The following is a 22,428-nucleotide window of genomic DNA, read 5'->3' as shown; positions in this document are numbered from 1 at the left end:
CGAGCCAGTCCGGAGTGGTCACGTCATCAGGACACCTGACACCCTCTGCCCTATCAGGACTTGCCACCTCACGGACATGCTCAGTGAGGTCCTTACCGGACCTAACCTCTAATGCACTAAGTGCCTGAGCATGCTCAGTAGCCTGAACAACAGTCTCGGAAATCAGACTATCTGCCTGAGCATGCTCAGTAGGCACAACACAGGACTTAGACACGGCACGATGTCCAAGTACCTGTGCAAAGAGGCTTTTCGCACTAAGTGTAGGAGCATGCTCAGTAGCCTGAACCGAGGACTTAGCCTCAGAAATGGCACTATCAGGGTTAGCATGCTCACAAGGCGAAACACTTAGACTCTGGCTGGGGTAAATCGGCGCGCGCATGCGCACTAGCCGCCTCTCCACACTTAGACGTGGAGGAAGAAGCAGCCAACTAGACGACCCGAGGCACGGCCAAAAACGGCAGCCGGTGCCTGGGCGCAACAGGAACCGCAGCAGGCTGCTTGCGACTATGGCGGCGCCAATTCGTAACAGCATCATATAGTGTCATAAATCTTCATTTCAACAATGTGTCACTTATTGGGTGTTTGTTGCTGTTTCAATAAAATCAATGTTTTATCAGCAGTAGTCACTGCAGGACTAAAGGCTGCTTTACACGCTTTACATGCTCGTGAAGTACCCGCCCCCGTCGTTTCTGCGTCTCGGGCAAATCGCTGCCCGTGGCGCACAATATCGCTAGGCCCCGTCACACGTACTTACCTGCCTAGCGATGTCACTGTGACCGGCGAACAGCCTCTTTTTTTAAGGGGTAGGTTCGTGCGCTGTCACAGCGACGTCACACAGCAGCCCGCCAAGAGAGGCGGAGGGGCGGAGACCAGCTGCATTAACGACATGCCCACCTCGTTGCCGGAGGACGCAGGTATGTTGTTGTTCGTCGTTCCTGGGGTGTCACACGTAGCGATGTGCGCTGCCTCAGGAACGACCAACAACCTGCGTCCAGCACCAGCAACGATTTTTTGAAAATGAACGACGTGTCAACGATCAATGATAAGGTGAGTATTTTTGATCGTTAGCGGTCGCTCGTAGGTGTCACACGCAACGACGTCGCTAACGAGAATGGATGTGCGTCACGAATTCCGTGACCCCAGCGATATCTCGTTAGCGATGTCGCTGCGTGTAAAGCAGCCTTTAGTGTCTCATGCCTTCCGCTCCAACCACGCCCCCAGCACTGATTAGCAGCTCTCTGACAATACACCGTGTACACAGGAAGCTGTCAATCAGGGGTGTGGGTGGGGTTATACAGGACTCAGCATTCTGACCTCTGCAGAGAAAACTGTGATTGTATAAAAATGACAGCAAGTAGCCCAGTAACTGTAATCAGGGTATCAGCCCCTGTATCATGCTGCACTCAGACTACATAGAAAAAACCTGGAGACAGTGTCATTTATATTTGTACCGTTACTACATTATGTTTTGGGATTAAAAATGAAGACTGCTGGCGCGCATGTAATCAATGTGCAGTTCGGAGTCCCAGCACTGCACCGATGGTTTTGCACAATTGTAATGTTTCCAATTTTTGAATTAGTTTTGCAAATATATTGCAGCCTTATGATAAACATATAATGTTTTGGGGGTTTTTTTGTTTGTTTTTTTTATCTGGTGTCAATGCCACTGTTCTCCTGAATCTAGTAATGTTCTTCTTTTGTTCCAGAGTATCTCTGATCCTGAAATATGGCTCCTTCTTCTCTGTATATAATTCTAGTATTTTTAGCCAACTGGGTGTGGTTTTAGATGTTATTTTTTAGCACTACACCCAGTTGCCAGAAATATTAAATATGCATGTGTATATATATATATATATATACATATATATATATACATTTTATATATATATATATATATATATATATATATATATATATATATATATATATACATACAGTATGGTAAATAAGTATTTGATCCTCTGCCGATTTTCCAAGTTTTCCCACCTACAAAGAATGGGGACATCTGTAACTTTTATCATCGGTAACTTCAACTGTGATAGACAGAATAAAAAATCCAGACAATCTCATTGCATGATTTATAAATTATAAATAATTTGCATTTTGTATTTGATACAATAGAAAAACAGAAGTTAATATTTGGTAGAAACCTATGTTTGCAGTTACAGAGGTCGGACATTTCTTGTGGTTCTTGACCAGGTTTGCACACACTGCAGATCTCTCAGGTCACTCCTCCATACAGATCTTCTCCAGATCGTTCAGGTTTCGGGGCTGTTGCTGGGCAACATTGAGTTTCATCTCCTCCAAAGATTTTCTATTGGGTTCAGGTCTGGACACTGGCGATGCCACTCCATGACATTGAATGCTTCTTACGGAGCTGTTCCTTAGTTGTCCTGGCTGTGTGTGTCTGGTCATTGTCATGCCGGAAGACCCAGCCACGACCCCACTTCAATGCTCTTACTGAGGGAAGGAGGTTGTTGGCCAAAATCTGGCGACATATCACCCCATCCATCCTCCCTTCAATATAGTACAGTCGTCCTGTCCCCTTTGCAAAAAAGCACTCCCAAAGTATGATGTTTCCACCCCCATACTTTGCGGTTTGGACGGTGTTCTTTGGCTTGAACTCATCCGTCTTCCTCGAAACACAGCGAGTGGAGTTGATACCAGAAAGCTCTATTTTGGTCTCATCTGACCACATGACCTTCTCCCATGCCTCCTCTGGGTTATCCAGATGGTCATTGGAGAACTTCAAATGGACTTGGACATGTGCTGGCGTGAGCAGGGGGACCTTGTGTGTCCTGCAGGATTATAATCCTTGTCGGTGTAGTGTGTTACTATTGGTAATCTTTGAGACTGTGGTCCCAGCTCTCTACAGTTCATTGACCAGGTCTTCCCATGTAGTTCTGGTCTGAGTCCTGATCATTCTCAGAATCATCCTTACCCCATGAGGCGAGATCTGGTTTGGAGCCCCAGAGTGAGTAAGGTTGACAGCCATCTTGTATTTCTTCCATTTTCTAATAATTGCGCCAACAGTTGTTGCCTTCTCACCAAGCTGCTTGCCTATTGTCTTGTAGCCCATCCCAGCATTATGCAGGTCTACAGTTTTCACCCTAGTGTCCATAGACAGCTCTTTGATGTTGTCCATGGTGGAGAGGTTGGAGTGTGATCGAGTGTGTGTGTGGAGAGGTGTCTTTTATACTGGTAACGAGTTCATACAGGTGCAATTAACACAGGTAATGAGTGCTGAGTAGGAGAAAAAATAACAGATCTGTGAGAGCAGAATTCCTGCTTGTTGGTCGAGGATCAAATACTTATTTCATGGAATAAAATGCAAATTAATTATTTATAAATCATACAATTGGATTTTCTGGATTTTTTTTATTCTGTCACAGACGAAGTTATTAACGATAAAAATTACAGACCATTCCAATTCCATTCTGTGTAGGTGTGAAAGCTGCTAAACTGGCAGAGGATCAAATACTTACTTTCCCAATGTGTATATATATATATATATATATATATATATATATATATATATATATATATATATATGTATTTATATATATGAAGGAAGGAGCCAAACCTCAGGGCTGTAGTAGCGCAGGAACAAAAGAAACATATACTTATTTATGACAAGGGTCAGGTTCTCTTTAACCAAACCAAAATTACTTCAGCAGAAGCATAGGGAATCCCAGAGTATAATGGACCCAGAAATACCTTGGTAAAAAAAAACCCAAAAAACTAGAAAAACAATATACGGTATATATATATATATATATATATATACATACATATATATATATATATGTATATAAAAATAAATATATATCTATATATATATATATATATATATATATATATATATATATATATATAGCATATAACTCCTTGGGTCACTTTTTTCTATCAAGTTATTTATTTCCAGTGCTATTTTTTTTTCTTCTCAGTACTTTTTTTTTGTTCCTATACTGCCCTATCTTCTGCAAAACTTTTCACGAGGCGACATAAGAAAGACTCATTAATTTTAAATTGTCATTTCTACCTATTTTCTAGAAAAGAAAATTGTATTAAATTTAAATTTCAATTTTCAGATTTTTACAAAATTCCAATAAACTTTTTATTGTGTTCCAATTTTTATTGTTTTTATTTTTACTTTATATTTTACTGCTGTTTTTCCTCTTCATTTGTAGTATTTTGCGGCTGACGCTTGCTCTCCTCCTTGCTGCTTTGACTACGAGCCTTTTGTATGTAATTAGAGCTGATTGCTCACGTAAGAGCTCATCAATATTCCGGCTACAAACACCCTGGGTTTGTTAAGCTCGCTGGATTATGATACTTGGCTCGCGGTGCCGAGTGAACTCCTGGCTCCTGACTGACTGCGCTGCAATCAGCACCATGAAATGATATATACGAGTGATAGATTACGCCATCCTATAAATACATTTTAAAGGAGCTAATTATATGCATTTGTTGACTTAACAACAGCAACACAGTGTGGAGAGAAAGCTGGCAAATCATGGAGATAAATTATGCGGAAGGGAAAATTAATTACCTGGATCTTTGTATATAATTAGTAAACATGATTTATTATTTTCTGCTTTTAAGGAACTTTCGTACCGGAAAAAGACAAAGTTGTGTACGGCCTGACCCACCCAGTAAATACGTTTGATCCATTCGATGTCCAGGTGAATTTTTTTTTTGTTTTTTTTCTACTTATTACAGTACTTTAATTACTATTGTATGTTTTTAGATATTATAAAATTTGAAGGATCTCAAAATAGTCATTTCATCATTGTAGTTGGAACCTCCAATGATCAGTGGAGGAACCCAGTAGCAGGTATTTAATTTCCCTACAGTGCCTCCCCAGGACCGATGAAGTATTACAGCTCTGACCCATCCAGTAAATATGTTTGATTAATTCAATGTTTAGGGGATTTTTTGTACATTGATTACTATTGTATGTTTTTAGATTTTATGAAATTTGAAGGATCTCAAAATAGTAATTTCATCACTGTAGTTGGAACCTCCAATGATCAGTGGAGGAACCCAGTGGCAGGTATTAAATTTCCCTACAGTGCCTCCGCAGGACAGATGAAGTATTACAGCTATGATCCATCCAGTAAATATGTTTGATCCATTGAAAGGTCCAGGCGATTTTTTTTCTTTATTTTGTACATTAGTATTAGTTTATGTTTTTATATATTATGAATTTTGAAGGATCTCAAAATAGTAATTTCATCACTACAATTGGAACTTCCAGTGATCAGCTGTGACAAGTATTCAATTTCCCTGCAGTGCCTCCGCAGGACAGATGAAGTATTACAGTTCTGACCCATTAAGTAAATATATATTTGATCCATTCAATAGCAAAGTGATTTTTTTTTTACATTCAGTACTTGTCATGGTTCTTATCTGTGGTGCTCTGCTCTCCAGAAGAGCTGGTGTTCTGTTTTGTATTTGGGTGGATGGGTGATTCCCATCCTCGGTTCCTGCACTGGTGTTAGGAGGGTCCTCTTTCCAGGCGCCTCGTTCCAGGTGATTGCTCTGCGTCATTTGAGAGCAACCTCACCCACAATGCTGCCAGTCGTAGTTCCTGCCTGCACCAAGTGCTCTGGTTCCTGTATGTGTTTTGATCTTGTCCTCCTACCCTGGAACTGTTGTTGACCCTCTCCTCCCGTGTCCCTGACTCTGACATTGTTCCCCGGCTCCTGACATTCGGCTTGTACCCTGACCTTGGCTCTGCTTTTCCATTGTGTACCTTACATGACTTCCTGGCTTCTGACCTCCGACTTCTCCTCTGACCACGGCTCTGTTTCATCCCTGTGTTCCATACATGACCTCCTGGCACCTGACCAGTTTGTTTGACTTCCCCATCACTTGTTGCATCTGGTGACACCTAGTAGTAGTTCGTCACAGTACTATTGTATTTTTTTGGATATTACTAAAGAAGTATTCAGGTTTGAATTATTTGAGCTGAAAAATTTCTATTATTTGTAAATTTGTACCGAATAACAAACCCAATGCAAGTCAAAGGAAAACTCGAATAATTTTCAGGAGGACATTGGAAGTAGATCTGGGAGGGCAGTAAAACTGCTGAAATGGATGGAAAAGTGCTGAAAGCTGAATGAAGTAAAATATATCTTTGTACCGTGTTAGCCAGTAGAGATAAAAAAATTGTTTAAAAGAACAGAGAGTCCTCAGTGGTTGATACCTTTTAATGGCTAACTGAAAAGATGGTAACAATTGCAAGCTTTCGAGACTACTCAGGTCTCTTCATCAGGCATGGTATAACATGCTGAAAGCTGAATGGGAACAGCATGGGGAAGATGTGTGGATGCATTTCTGAATCACATTTGGTTTCTGGGAATAATGTTATCAGAGTATTATGAAGATTAAAAGCATGAAAATTACACTTACTGAGATTCCCCATGAAATGTCACACTACTTCCGGGTCCTCTCATTAGATCCCATTCATATGCACTGCTTCCCCCGCCCACCCTCTCTGTCAGTGTCTGTGATTGGTGAAGTGTAAAAATAAATAAATAATTAAAAAAAGGTGTAGAGTCCTTCTTATATTGAAACCCAGCACAGATAAACTAGATGGCTCCAGGCTGCAGCTCCCAGCCGTGTGCTTATCTTCACTGTGTATCAAAATAAGAGGGATCCCCTGTGACTTTTTTTTTTAAATTATTTAAATAAATAATAAAATAAAGTGTGCAGTCCCCCCAGCTTTGATACCCAGCCAAGAAAAAGCCGACAGCTGGGGACTGGTATTCTCTGGCTGGGGAGGCCCATGGTTTTTGGCCCTCCCAAGCCCAAAAATACCAGCCTTCAGCCGTCCAGAATTGTTGCATCTACTCTCGTCATCCCGATTGCACTGGTGCAGTAGCATTCAGGGAAATATATAGGGTTAATGACAGCTATAATTTGTCAAACAATCACAGCTGCTATAAAGCCTTGGATTAGTAATGGGGAGGCAGTAGGAGATCCCCCCATTACTAACCCTGTAGGTCAAAAGATAAAAAACGCAAACACACTAAAATACTTTTTATTTTAAATAAAAAAAAACCCTACACCCTCTTTCATCAATTTATTAACTCCGGAAAACCTCCCGCAGGTCCAACGTAATCCACACAAGGTCCCACAATGATCCCGGCTCTGCTACATCCAGAGTCTGCAGTGACCGATAATATAACCAATCACTGTAGACTCCAGGAAACACTGACAACAGTGCAGTGACCCAGCGGTGTCGTCAGTCAGGTCAGCGGAGGTCACACTCGGGGCTCCTCTCTGCTCTCTCTGAAAGTAAAACCCATTGCCGGATTGCCTTGTGGTCGTGTCCTGCAATCCAGCCATTTCTTGAGTTTTCAGCTGCTGGAGGCTGTGATCTGTTGTGAGAGTTCACAGCCTCTAGGTGTCCCAACAGCTGGAATCTCCAAGAAACTTGAAGGCTCTCTTAATGGCTCCTTTAAGGTTTTCGGGCCTCACAGCTGCCGATAGCCCCGGTATCCAGCTCTACAGACATGCAGATTTTTTTATTTGGATGTATGTAACATACATAAGATTAAAATTTTATGTTGGCGTATATTAGCATTTCTGTGTTTCAGTTGATGCAGCACCCTTAATGTTATGTCCCATCTAATATATAAAGCTGAATGTGTGTATGTATGTGTGTGTGTGTGTATGTATGTATGTATGTCCGGGATTGGCATCTGCACCGTCGCAGCTACAGCCACAAAATTTTGCACACTCACACTTCTGGACCCTGAGAGCGTCATAGGCTATGTTTTGGGGGGAAATTTTAACCCCGCGCTTTACAGTTATTCACCAAAAAACCTGCCTCCATTAAAGCGAATGGAGCTGGGAGTCACAGTGCAGCCAGAACTTCAGAAGAATGCGCAGCCACGCCCTTATATGGAATGTTGGTGTGTCACAATGCAGCCAGGGAAACAAACAGACAGAGACAGGGAAAGTGCCAGACACAGACAGGGTAAGAACCAGACATAGACAGGGTAAGAGACAGACACAAAGAGACAGACACAGACAAAGAGACAGACTGACAGGGAAAGAGACAGACAGGGAAAGAGAGGAAAAGAGAGAGACAGGTTAAGAGACAGACACAGACAGGTAAAGAGACAGACACAGACAGGTAAAGAGACAGACACAGACAAAGAGACAGAGACAGACACAGGGAAACAGACAGACAGGGAAAGAGAGGGAAAGAGACAGACATGATAAGAGACAGACAAAGACACAAACACAGGGAAAGAGACAGAGGGAAAGAGGGAAAGAGACAGACAGGGAAAGAGAGGGAAAGAGACAGACAGGGAAAGTGACAGAGATAGATAGACAGACAGGGAAAAGAGATTGAGACAGACAGGGAAAGAGACAGAGAGAGTCAGAGACAAACAGGGAATGAGACAGACAGACAAAGAGATAGAGAGACAGAGATATATATACAGAGGGGGAGACAGACATTATAATTACATTTATATCTATATGTTTTATGGTGTTTGTGTGCAGAATACATTTGTTAATACATTCTATTTTGTTAACAGCAGTTATTAACCCGGGCGAAGCCGGGGAGTACAGCTACGTAGTGTGTTATAAACATCCAAATAAATAAGTCTACATGTCCATGGAGCTGGAATCCTTCTGTTTCTTCATCATTTTCTTCCAAGCCATGGCAGAACCAACCTTCCGTTCTCCGTGTAGCAGAGGATATACCACAATGACTTGGAACCTTTCCACATTTCTTAAACAGAAAAATATGGAGAACGCTTGAAAAAAACATTAAGTGGATATCCACTGCGTGTTTTAGTAAAATGGAGACCATGGCCATTGTGATTAGTGATGGGCTGACCTGAAGATACCTTAGATTGCCAGGTCCAAACGGGTTTAAAAAAAAACAACAAAAAAACAGTTCCAGCCCGGAATTGATCCCAGATATCTGTCCAGACGCCGGTCTCCATATAAGTCTATAGGAACCAGAATCTGGCAATTTAAAATGGTGGTAGAAGGGATAGGGTAATAAGAGCAAGCACGTTATTCGTATCAGTCTCCCGTGCGTCTGTAATGCTACTTCCAGGGTGCTCATACTACTTCCGGGTCCACTCATTATCGTTCATGCATGTGTGTTGCCCTGGACAAGCCAGGGGCCACAGGTAACAACACACACACCCCCCCACCAGCAGGTCACAGCAGACACCCCCAGTGAAACCTGATTCCTTCCCTCGGGTTCAGACAGACACACTAGGTGGGCGGAGTCAAGCAGATAGGCACGCCCACCGAAGAGTCTAGCTGGCCTGAGGCAGGAAGCAGGTTCAGACAAGTCTAGGAGAGGAAGAGAGAGGAGGTCTGCAGAGAGGCAGACGCAGACTGGGGCCTAGGTTGGAGCCTAGTGCCCCCGTGTAGAGAGTGAGGCAGATGGTAGTGGCCGTCTGCAGGTAGCCGGGCAGACAGTTGGTGGAACCGCAGGTAGCCGGGGCTGGGCGGTGGCCCACCGGTACTGAATCGGGGAGCCAGCTGAAAACCGGAGCGCAGGAGGAGCGTACGGAAGGCGCAGGAAAGGACTTACACTACCAACCTGGGGTCAGAGGAAAAACACCGCAGCCGCCTGTGGGACCCGTCCATCCAGCCGTTTGTTTCAGCAGAGACTCTGTGTGCATCATTGGGCTGAGTGAGTACCACCGTGCCCCCTGCGACCCTGCACCTCACCAGGCCCCGTAACCTGCCTGCCATCCATCCCTACCCCATCACCGGGCCCCGGGACAACCAACTCCCTACCCACGGAGGGGAGAACTAACAACAAAGCTGCTCCCTGTCACCGCTCCCGGGATCCCCGTCCAGAGCAGCGGTGGTGTCACCATTATCACCACAGCCGTGGGTGGCGTCACGGACAATAAATCCCCACAATCAATCCAAACCCCCCCCTTTTCACTCACGGGCGAAGAGCGCCGCTCGAGTCCCCGGGATCCGGCCCACCGCTCGAGCCACCACCGAGCAGCAGCACCAGCGGCCGGACCCGAGCAGTGGGAGAGAGCAATGTCCCCTCCTCCACCCGCGACACATGTGCACTGCTTCCCTTGCCCACCAGCAGTCTCGGCGTCTCTGATTAGTTGCAGTCAAATTGTGCCGGTCACCCTGTCATCGTGTCTGACTATTTTCAATCACAGACACTACGTGCATGTCTATGTTGGTGTAAAAATAAATAAATAGGCGTACTGTTCCGCCATATTGTGATACCCAGCACAGATATAACATATGGCTACAGACTGCAGTCCCCAGCCGTGTGCTTATCTTGGCTGTGAATCAACATAAGAGGAACCCCATGCGGCTTTTTTCGGTACCAAGCCATTAAAAAGACAACAGCTGTGTGCTGGTATTCTCAGGCTGGGGAAACCTATGGTTATTAGGCTCCCCCCAGCCTAAAAATAGCAGCCTGCAGACGCCTAGGATTGTCACATCCTTTAGATGCGACAATCTCGAAACTTTATCCTGCTCATCCCGATTGCCTGGTGAGAATGCAATTGGGGTAATAAGGGTTTAATGACAGCTCACACCTGCCACTAAGCCCTAGATTAGTAATGGGAGGCATCTATGAGACCCCCATTACTAACCTGAAAGTGATAAGAAATAAAACAGAAAACACAGAAAAAAAACAAAAAAACACACCCTCTTTCTCCCCGTTATTAACCCCCAAAACACTCAGCTCCAACGTAATCCGCAAAAGGTCCCACGACGATTCCAGCTCTGCTACATACTGAGGGCACAGCGTGCGGGCACAGAACATGACCACAATGTATGTGATTGAAAGCAGTCAGACACGCTGTCACATAGGGTGGAGGCGCAGTCTGACTGCAACCAATCAGAGATGCTGGAACTGCAGGTGGGCGGAGGAAGCAGTGCATATGTATGAAGGATAATAAGCGGCACGGAAGTAGCGTTACAGCCGCACAGTGGACTGGTAAGTATAAGACGCTTGCTTTTCTTTTTTTTTTGTCAGTTACCCGAGTTGCCAGATCCGAAAAGGCCTGGGGTCGATGCATGGATACTTTTGAACACGCGCGAATCCGGACTTTTACAGTCCGGGTCTATCCGGAACACAGGGATGGGAAGCCAGATCCAAGGGGCATAAGTGTAGTGTGGTTTCATCTCCACATAAAAGCCGCGGCGGAGGTCTCCCCTCCGACAATCCCCAGCCCCCGATCACACAGCTATTAATCAGTAACTCTGCTGCTTGTTTGTAGGGCTCACTTGTATATAAGATGATGGCCGCTCCTAATTAAGCATTCAGGACTCTCAGATGAGTTCCAGTTTGTGTCTATTCATCACCTTCCTGCTTGATTACAGCTCTGGATGAAATACTCACTCACTGCCTTGTAAAACGCCTCATTTACCATGGAGAATGTGTTGAGCTCCGACTCATGCTGAGCCGCCTCGTGTTTATAAGCCTTTATTGGCTGAAATTTCATGTCTTTTTCTTTATACTTATATCATGTAAACACAAAGATATATTTTCCTAAGACATTTCAAGGATTAAGAAGATTCATAACCTGTAAAAGAGCTTCAATACACAACAAAATATTCTATATAAAACCTGAGTCCCTGGGTACTAACATTGCATCTATTTTATAGCAATCCTGAGTTACCTCCTGTATTATACTCCAGAGCTGCACTCCGTATTCTGCTGGTGCAGTCACTGTGTTCCTACATTACATTACTTATCCTGTATTATACTCCAGAGCTGCACTCACTATTCTGCTGGTGCAGTCACTGTGTACATACATTACATTACTGATCCTGAGTTACATCCTGTATTATACTCCAGAGCTGCACTCACTATTCTGCTGGTGCAGTCACTGTGTACATACATTACATTACTGATCCTAAATTACATCCTGTATTATACTCCAGAGCTGCACTCATTATTCTGCTGGTGCAGTCACTGTGTACATACATTACATTACTGATCCTGAGTTACCTCCTGTATTATACTCCAGAGCTGCACTCACTATTCTGCTGGTGCAGTCACTGTGTACATACATTACATTACTGATCCTGAGTTACATCCTGTATTATACTCCAGAGCTGCACTCACTATTCTGCTGGTGCAGTCACTGTGTACATACATTACATTACTGATCCTAAATTACATCCTGTATTATACTCCAGAGCTGCACTCATTATTCTGCTGGTGCAGTCACTGTGTACATACATTACATTACTGATCCTGAGTTACCTCCTGTATTATACTCCAGAGCTGCACTCACTATTCTGCTGGTGCAGTCACTGTGTACATACATTACATTACTTATCCTGTATTATACTCCAGAGCTGCACTCACTATTCTGCTGGTGTAGTGACTGTGTAAATACATTACATTACTGATCCTGTACTGATCCCGAGTTACCTTTTGTATTATACTTCAGAGTTGCACTCCGTATTCTGCTGGTGCAGTCACTGTGTTCCTACATTACATTACTTATCCTGTATTATACTCCAGAGCTGCACTCACTATTCTGCTGGTGTAGTGACTGTGTAAATACATTACATTACTGATCCTGTACTGATCCCGAGTTACCTTTTGTATTATACTTCAGAGCTGCACTCCGTATTCTGCTGGCGCAGTCACTGTGTTCCTACATTACATTACTTATCCTGTATTATACTCCAGAGCTGCACTCACTATTCTGCTGGTACAGTCACTGTGTACATACATTACATTACTTATCCTGTACTGATCTTAAGTTACCTCCTGTATTATACTCCAGAGCTGCACTCCGTATTCTGCTGGTGCAGTCACTGTGTTCCTACATTACATTACTTATCCTGTATTATACTCCAGAGCTGCACTCACTATTCTGCTGGTGCAGTCACTGTGTACCGTACATACATTGCATTACTTATCCTGTACTGATCCTAAGTAACATCCAGTATTATACTCCAGAGCTGCACTCACTATTCTGCAGGCTTCAGAACGGAATCTTCCAGCATTCCCGTTGTGCTGGGTTTAAGTTCAGACCCTGGTTATTTACATTCTCAGAGATGTCACCTTTACATTATTACATTTACTGCTCCACTGAGCTCTTAGGGAAGGGTCTGTCATCAGGATTGCTGACTGTTTCCAGGAGTAACTATCAGAGGAACTCACATGATATGTAAATGTGTTTTATAGATGCAGCATTGCGTCTACATGTGGAATACATTTTGGAGTACGCCTGGTTTCTGCAACAAACTCTCTGTAATATTTAAAGGACCAGGATGGGGGCCGGGAAAACCTCGGCTTGGACTTTCAGAAGAACTTCCAAAAGTATGTTTTTATATTTTGGTGTAAGTTAAGATTTGTAAATATCCCAGAACATCAGTGATGCACAAGTAGCAGATTTCTAGGAGTAGTGGAGCTGGGTTTGTCATGGTGAGGCTGAAGATGCCATTTCATGTGTCTTGACCATTGCAGGAAGAATGAGCCATTGATTATTGTTACAGACTGGGGCTGGGGTCCGGTGCTCAAACAGCACAAGGTGATGTTCCTGAGGTGTTCTCAGGAGGTTAAAGAGGACCTGCTTAAAAGAACTGTTAATGTTATTGATTAAATAATTAATTCTGGAGCATCTTTTCTTAGAATACTTTGTGCCGTCCTTCAGTTTTTCCTCCTAGAAACCTATGAATAAATTGACAACTGGGTGGCACCATTTAGGGGTGTTGTCCTTTCATGGCAATTAGGGCATTTTGGAATTGGACCAAATTTTATGCGGATAGAATCTAAAATGAGTGAATCTGTCCCAAAAAAAATTCAGGAGCTTCAGTCAATCAATAAGGAAGTTTAGCTTAGGTTCCATATAGATTATGTTCCTCCAGGGTTTGATAATATTATAGTGTCTGACTCCGCCCATGAGGAACCTGGATTCAGCCAATCAGGGTTACTCATGGGCAGAATAGTAACTATAATTCATTATTTCACATAATTATGGTAATTTGTAAACTTTATGATTGATTGCAGGTAACCGGAGATGAAAAACCCTACGACCCAACACTGTCAACATTCTCACAGATATATGCGTCAAGTCATTTTATTCTTCTCCTTGGCGTTTATCAGCACATGTTTGAAGCTAAATTTGTAAGTTTTGGCATTATGTATAGTGTAGATATACCGTTTTGTTCAAAAGTTTACACACCCCGGCAGATTTTTTGCTTTCATGGCCTTTTTTTCAGAGAATATGAATGATAACACAATCTTTTTTTCCCACTCATGGTTAGAGGTTGAGTGAAGCCATTAATTGTCACTACTGTGTTTTGTATTTTTAAATCATAATGACGACCAAAAACATCCAAATGACCCTGATGAAAAGTTCACACACCCTGGTGATTTTGGCTTGATAACATGCACTAAGGTTATGTGCGCACACTGCACACGCACAAAAACGCACCTGCGTAGAAAAAACGCATCAAAAAACGCATGCGTTTTTGCCGCGATTTGGTGCGTTTTTGGCTGCGTTTTGCTGCGTTTTTGATCTCTGCGTTTTGCTGCGTTTTTCAAATGCATTGCATGGGCGGAAAACGCAGAAAAACGCAGGAAAGAACTGACATGTCCATTTTTTTTTTTTAACTCAAAAACGCAGGTAAAAAAAACAGATGTGTGCGGACAGCAAAAATGAAAACTCATAGACTTTGCTGGGGAAGCAAAGTCCTGCAGTTTTGAGGCCAAAAACGCACCCGAAAAACGCGCAAAAACGCCGCGAAAAACGCACTGTGCGCACATAGCCTAAAGTTGACACAATTGGGTGTGAATGGCTAATAAAGGTAACATCCTCACCTGTGACCTGTTTGCTTGTAATCAGTGTGTGTGCATAAAAGCCGAGTGAGTTTCTGGGATCCAGACAGACTCTTGCATCTTTCATCCAGCCACTGACGTTTCTGGATTGTGAGTCATGGTGCAAGCAAAGGAATTGTCAATGGATCTACGAGAAAAGATAGTTGAACTGTATAAAACAGGAAAGGGATACAAAAAGATATCCAAAGAAATGAAAATGCCAGACAACACTGTTCAAACTGTGATTAACAAATGGAAAATCAGGGGTTCTGTAAAAACCAAACCACGATCAGGTGGATATAAAAACATTGGGCCACAACTGCCAGGAAAATTGTTCCGAATACAAAGAAAACCCACAAATAACATCAGCTGAAATATAGGAGTCACTGAAAACTAGCGGTGCGGCTGCTTCAAGATGCACAATAAGGAGGTACTTGAAGAAAAATGGGCTGCATGGTCAAGTCGTCAGAAGAAAGCCATTACTGTGCAAATGCCTTAAAGTATCTCACCTACAATATGCCAAACCGCACAGAGAAAAGTCTCCAAACTTCTGGAACAAGGTAATTTGGAGTGATGAGACCAAAATTGAACGTTTTGACCACAACCAAAATTGTTACATTTGGAGAGGTGTTAACAAAACCTATGATAAAAGGAACACCATTCCTACGGTAAAGCATGGAGGTCTATTGCTGCCTATTGATGTGGGGATGTGTGAGCTACAAAGGCACATGAAACTTGGTCAAAGTTGAAGGAAAGATGAATGCACACGTTATCAGCAAATACTGGAGGCAAATTTGCACCCATCAGCCCAGAAGCTGCGCATGGGCCGTACTTGGGCATTCCAATATGACAATGATCCAAAACACAAGGGCAAGTCGACCTGTCATTGGCTACAGCAGAACAAAGTGAAGGTTCTGGAGTGGCCATCTCAGTCTCCTGACCTCAATATCATTGAGCCACTCTGGGGAGAACCCAAGTGTGCTGTTCATACAAAAAAGCCCAGGAATTTACAGGAACTGGAGGCGTCAAGAAGAATGGGCAGCTTTACCACCTTACCAAGAAGAATGGGCAGCTTCACCATCTGAGAAAATAAAGAGCCTCATCCACAACTACCACAAAAGACTTCAAGCTGTCATTGATGTTAGAGGGGGCAATACACGGGATTAAGTACTGGGGTGTGTGAACTTTTCATCAGGGTCATTCGGATGTTTTTGGTTGTCATTATGATATAAAAAGAGAAAACACAGTAGTGACAATAAATGGCTTCACCCAACCACTAACCAGGAGTGGGATAAAAACAAATGTGTTATTCATATTCTCTGAAAAAAGGCCAAGAAAGCAACAAATCTGCCGGGTATGTAAACTTTTGAGCACAACAGTAACATAAAAAAAAATAAAAAAAAGCTATAAAGAATATTTACAGAAAATCATATTTGTTTTTATTGCAAGTAAATATAATAATAATGTATTAAATACTTACAGATCTCAAACCATCCAGTCTTTCTTTTAAAACATAACAATATTATGCATGCAACTTTTGTTAAACCTGTCAAACACATGAAGGCTTTCTCGATTTTTTTGGTTGCCATTTGTTCGGCTGACGTGTTGGAGTTGGTTTTAATTTGTAACCAGGGACCTTTTAATGGAATATAAGGGAGATTGCCATAATTCATATATAAATAATAATAATAATAATAATTAATAATAGTAACAATAATTCATTAATTAGAACTGATATATATATACATATATATATATATGTGTATAGCTATATTCATATATAATTAATTTTATATTTTTATATATATATATATATATATAATCTATCCTCCCGTACCAGTCCGTGCCTTGTATTGTTTATGATTACTGTACTTGTCCCTACTATGTATACCCCTTTCACATGTAAAGCGTCAAGGAATTCATGGCGCTATAGTAATAAATAATATATATATATATATATATATATATATATATATATATATATATATATATATATATATATATATACATATATATATAGGCCTTAAAATCAAATTATCTGGTCTGGATGTGGTTAGAGACTACCTTTCCTTTGGTTGGAAGTGTCCAGAGTGAGATATTATCATATTCTTGCTTTTCCCATGAACATTCTGGTTTTTTTTTTTGTTTGTTTGTTTTGTTTTTCTTAGTGCTAACTTTTATGGTCTTTCCCAGGGTGGGGTGGAGCTTACAGGCTCCTCGGGGGCGGGTCTTTAGGCTGCTCTGTGTTATTACCCTGTGAGCACCATCTTCTTATAAAGATCATAAAATGTAGCAAAACATAAAAAGTCTCATATCTCTGGAACTATATGGTGATTTAAAAAAACTTAAATACTTAAGGGAAATAAAATAATACCAAAAACTGGGCAGTTTTCACCTGGTGATAGATCCCTTTTAAGTAATTATATATATTTTTTTCTTACAGTTGTTAACGCAGACAATACTTCTTGTGAGAATTCTGTACATTCTCTTGACCTTAACAGCTCTTGGATACATTCTGGAGAAAAAGTGAGCACTTCATTCATTAATCCATTGCTTTTCTTTATAAATTGTTCTTAAAGTGAAAGTCTTATAAAATAAAGATTAGTATGAATTGATCTAAGACACACATGCAGAATCATCCAGTGTCTTTTTAAAAATAAGAAGTAAAGGGATGTTTTTTCCTCCTAAGAAACAGCGCCACTCTCTTCCACAGGCCATGCCTGGAATTACAGCTCAGACAAATTCACTAACCCTAATACCAGATAACCTCATGAGCAGCATTGGCTCATACATTGTGTTTTATACATTGTGTTTTATACATTGTGTTTTATACATTGTGTTTTATACATTGTGTTTTTCCTTTTAAAGGGAAGTCTTCTATCATGTCACATTAGAGCCTTCATATGGCCTCTGTATCCCACTGTGCATCTATCATGTGTCAGGACAGATATTGCTTTATTGCATTTCATTTCTTTTATATCTGTTTATTTTAGACCCAGAGCGGCCGTACTGGAAACCGTCCGATGCTCCGTGTTCCTGTTGCTTCAAAAATACGGTTATTTATCTACAAATATTCCCAATTTCACAACGATATGTGAGGTAAGAAAACCGACTATTAATGAATATAAGTTACGGATAGATAGATAGATAGAGGGATAGATAGATCGATAGATAGATAGATAGATAGAGGGATAGATAGATAGAGGGATAGATATATAGATAGATAGATAGAGGGATAGATAGATAGATAGATAGATAGAGGGATAGATAGATAGATAGATAGATAGAGGGATAGATAGAGGGATAGATAGATAGATAGATAGATAGATAGAGGGATAGATAGATAGATAGATAGATAGATAGATAGATAGAGGGATAGAGGGATAGATAGATAGATAAATAGATAGAGGGATAGATAGAGGGATAGATAGATAGATAGATAGAGGGATAGATAGATAGATAGATAGATAGATAGATAGATAGATAGATAGATAGATAGATAGATAGATAGATAGATAGATAGATAGATAGATAGATAGATTGATAGATAGATAGATAGATAGAGGGATAGATAGATAGAGGGATAGATAGATAGATAGAGGGATAGATAGATAGAGGGATAGATAGATAGATAGATAGAGGGATAGATAGATAGATAGATAGAGGGATAGATAGATAGATAGATAGAGGGATAGATAGATAGATAGAGGGATAGATAGATAGAGGGATAGATAGATAGAGGGATAGATAGATAGAGGGATAGATAGAGAGGTAGATAGATAGATAGAGGGATAGATAGATAGATAGATAGATAGAGGGATAGATAGATAGAGGGATAGATAGATAGATAGAGGGATAGATAGATAGATAGAGGGATAGATAGATAGAGGGATAGATAGATAGATAGAGGGATAGATAGATAGATAGATAGATAGATAGATAGAGGGATAGATAGATAGAGGGATAGATAGATAGATAGATAGAGGGATAGATAGATAGATAGATAGATAGATAGAGGGATAGAGGGATAGATAGATAGATAGAGGAATAGATAGATAGAGGGATAGAGGGATAGATAGATAGAGGGATAGATAGATAGAGGGATAGATAGATAGAGGGATAGAGGGATAGATAGATAGATAGATAGATAGATAGATAGATAGAGGGATAGATAGATAGATAGAGGGATAGATAGATAGATAGATAGATAGATAGAGGGATAGATAGAGGGATAGATAGATAGATAGATAGATAGAGGGATAGATAGAGAGATAGATAGAGAGATAGATAGATAGATAGATAGAGGGATAGATAGAGGGATAGATAGAGAGATAGATAGATAGATAGATAGATAGATAGATAGATAGATAGATACAGTTAGGTCCAGAAATATTTGGACAGTGACACAAGTTTTGTTATTTTAGCTGTTTCCAAAAACATGTTCAGAAATACAATTCTATATATAATATGGGCTGAAAGTGCACACTCCCAGCTGCAATATGAGAGTTTTCACATCCAAATCGGAGAAAGGGTTTAGGAATCATAGCTCTGTAATGCATAGCCTCCTCTTTTTCAAGGGACCAAAAGTAATTGGACAAGGGACTCTAAGGGCTGCAATTAACTCTGAAGGTGTCTCCCTCATTAACCTGTAATCAATGAAGTAGTTAAAAGGTCTGGGGTTGATTACAGGTTTGTGGTTTTGCATTTGGAAGCTGTTGCTGTGACCAGACAACATGCGGTCTAAGGAACTCTCAATTGAGGTGAAGCAGAACATCCTGAGGCTGAGAAAAAAGAAAAATCCATCAGAGAGATAGCAGACATGCTTGGAGTAGCAAAATCAACAGTCGGGTACATTCTGAGAAAAAAGGAATTGACTGGTGAGCTTGGGAACTCAAAAAGGCCTGGGCGTCCACGGATGACAACAGTGGTGGATGATCGCCGCATACTTTCTTTGGTGAAGAAGAACCCATTCACAACATCAACTGAAGTCCAGAACACTCTCAGTGAAGTAGGTGTATCTGTCTCTAAGTCAACAGTAAAGAGAAGACTCCATGAAAGTAAATACAAAGGGTTCACATCTAGATGCAAACCATTCATCAATTCCAAAAATAGACAGGCCAGAGTTACATTTGCTGAAAAACACCTCATGAAGCCAGCTCAGTTCTGGAAAAGTATTCTATGGACAGATGAGACCAAGATCAACCTGTACCAGAATGATGGGAAGAAAAAAGTTTGGAGAAGAAAGGGAACGGCACATGATCCAAGGCACACCACATCCTCTGTAAAACATGGTGGAGGCAACGTGATGGCATGGGCATGCATGGCTTTCAATGGCACTGGGTCACTTATGTTTATTGATGACATAACAGCAGACAAGAGTAGCCGGATGAATTCTGAAGTGTACCGGGATATACTTTCAGCCCAGATTCAGCCAAATGCCGCAAAGTTGATCGGACGGCGCTTCATAGTACAGATGGACAATGACCCCAAGCATACAGCCAAAGCTACCCAGGAGTTCATGAGTGCAAAAAAGTGGAACATTCTGCAATGGCCAAGTCAATCACCAGATCTTAACCCAATTGAGCATGCATTTCACTTGCTCAAATCCAGACTTAAGACGGAAAGACCCACAAACAAGCAAGACCTGAAGGCTGTGGCTGTAAAGGCCTGGCAAAGCATTAAGAAGGAGGAAACCCAGCGTTTGGTGATGTCCATGGGTTCCAGACTTAAGGCAGTGATTGCCTCCAAAGGATTCGCAACAAAATATTGAAAATAAAAATATTTTGTTTGGGTTTGGTTTATTTGTCCAATTACTTTTGACCTCCTAAAATGTGGAGTGTTTGTAAAGAAATGTGACAATTCCTACAATTTCTATCAGATATTTTTGTTCAAACCTTCAAATTAAACGTTACAATCTGCACTTGAATTCTGTTGTAGAGGTTTCATTTCAAATCCAATGTGGTGGCATGCAGAGCCCAACTCGCCAAAATTGTGTCACTGGCCAAAGATTTCTGGACCTAACTGTAGATAGATAGATAGATAGATAGATAGAGGGATAGATAGATAGATAGATAGATAGAGGGATAGATAGATAGATAGATAGAGGGATAGATAGATAGATAGATGATAGATAGATAGAGGGATAGATAGATACATAGATAGAGGGATAGATAGATAGATAGATAGAGGGATAGATAGATAGATAGAGGGATAGATAGAGGGATAGATAGATAGATAGAGGGATAGATGGATAGAGGGATAGATAGATAGATAGATAGATAGATAGATAGATAGATAGATAGATAGATAGAGGGATAGATAGATAGATAGATAGATAGAGGGATAGATAGAGGGATAGATAGATAGATAGATAGATAGATAGATAGATAGAGGGATAGATAGATAGATAGATAGATAGATAGATAGATAGAGGGATAGATAGATAGAGGGATAGATAGATAGAGGGATAGATAGATAGAGGGATAGATAGAGGGATAGATAGATAGATAGATAGATAGAGGGATAGATAGATAGATAGATAGAGGGATAGATAGATAGATAGATAGATAGAGGGGTAGATATATAGAGGGATAGATAGAGGGATAGATAGATAGATAGATAGATGGATGGATAGATAGATAGAGGGATAGATAGAGGGATAGATAGAGGGATAGATAGAGGGATAGATAGAGGGATAGATAGATAGATAGATAGATAGATAGATAGATAGATAGAGGGATAGATGGATGGATAGATAGATAGATAGATAGATAGAGGGATAGATAAAGATATCAAAATGCTGATAAATATTGATAGAAAGCAGAATTAAATAAAGAAATGGATGACTAATGAGGAAGGAAGAAGGAAGGAATGGGATGGATGGAAAGAAAGAAAAAGAAACAATTCAGTAGAAAGAAAAGAGAAAGAAAGAAAATAAGAAAGATAGAAAAAAAGAGAGTAAGAAAGAAAGAGAAAAAGAAAGAATTCAAAATAAAGGAAGAAAGAATTCAATAGAAAGAAAAAAGAAAGATAATTCACTAGAAATAAAGGACGAAAGAAAGAGACTAGTTGGATGGATTGATGGATGAAAAGATAAAGATATGAGTGTAATTCAAGTCATTACTTATGAATAGTACAGATGGAAGAGTAGTCAGGCAAGCTGGGATCTGGTGACAGGACGATAGGTATGGACACAGGGAGTACACAGAAGCGTGGTCAGGTTACAATCCAAGGGCCAGAATTCCAGGAGGTCATATAATAGATTTAGGGAGAAAACTGAGATGTGGTCAGGTAACGGTCTGAGCTTAAAAGCCAGGAAGTCATGACAGGGACAGGGAGCGGACAGAGAGGAGTCAAGAAACAAAGAGCAGAACACATGCAGAAACATAGGCCAACAGCACAACTGCAGAACCAGAGAGTATGACTGGCGAGGTTCTACTAGAGCATGCTCAGTAAAGAAACAGAGCAATTACCAGGAAGGTGGAGCACCTGAGTAATCAGCACCTCTCAGAACCTGCATAGAATCCTGTGCTGTCAATCCACCTGTCAGCTAGTGCTCAGAGAAACACAGCAGAGCATCTCATAATGCAAGATGCTCTGCACAAAGTAAACATGTC

General features: G+C 41.1%; 1 protein-coding gene across 2 annotated transcripts in view; it reads left to right on the top strand.

Annotated features, from left to right (window-relative positions):
• AGMO (alkylglycerol monooxygenase) overlaps positions 1–22,428 on the top strand; it is a 267,587-nt gene that overhangs the window by 142,991 nt on the left and 102,168 nt on the right. For both annotated transcript variants that reach the window (XM_075316878.1, XM_075316879.1), the window contains exons 9-13: positions 4,606–4,685; positions 13,178–13,312; positions 14,003–14,119; positions 17,256–17,338; positions 17,806–17,911. In XM_075316878.1, the coding sequence (XP_075172993.1) occupies positions 4,606–4,685; positions 13,178–13,312; positions 14,003–14,119; positions 17,256–17,338; positions 17,806–17,911 (521 nt within the window). The remainder of the gene's footprint in view (positions 1–4,605; positions 4,686–13,177; positions 13,313–14,002; positions 14,120–17,255; positions 17,339–17,805; positions 17,912–22,428) is intronic.

This window comes from Anomaloglossus baeobatrachus, chromosome 6 (genome assembly GCF_048569485.1).
Source record: "Anomaloglossus baeobatrachus isolate aAnoBae1 chromosome 6, aAnoBae1.hap1, whole genome shotgun sequence".
Taxonomy (NCBI): Eukaryota; Metazoa; Chordata; class Amphibia; order Anura; family Aromobatidae; genus Anomaloglossus; species Anomaloglossus baeobatrachus.
The sequence above is the reverse complement of the archived record's forward strand: the minus strand, read 5'-3'. Positions and strand labels throughout refer to the sequence as shown.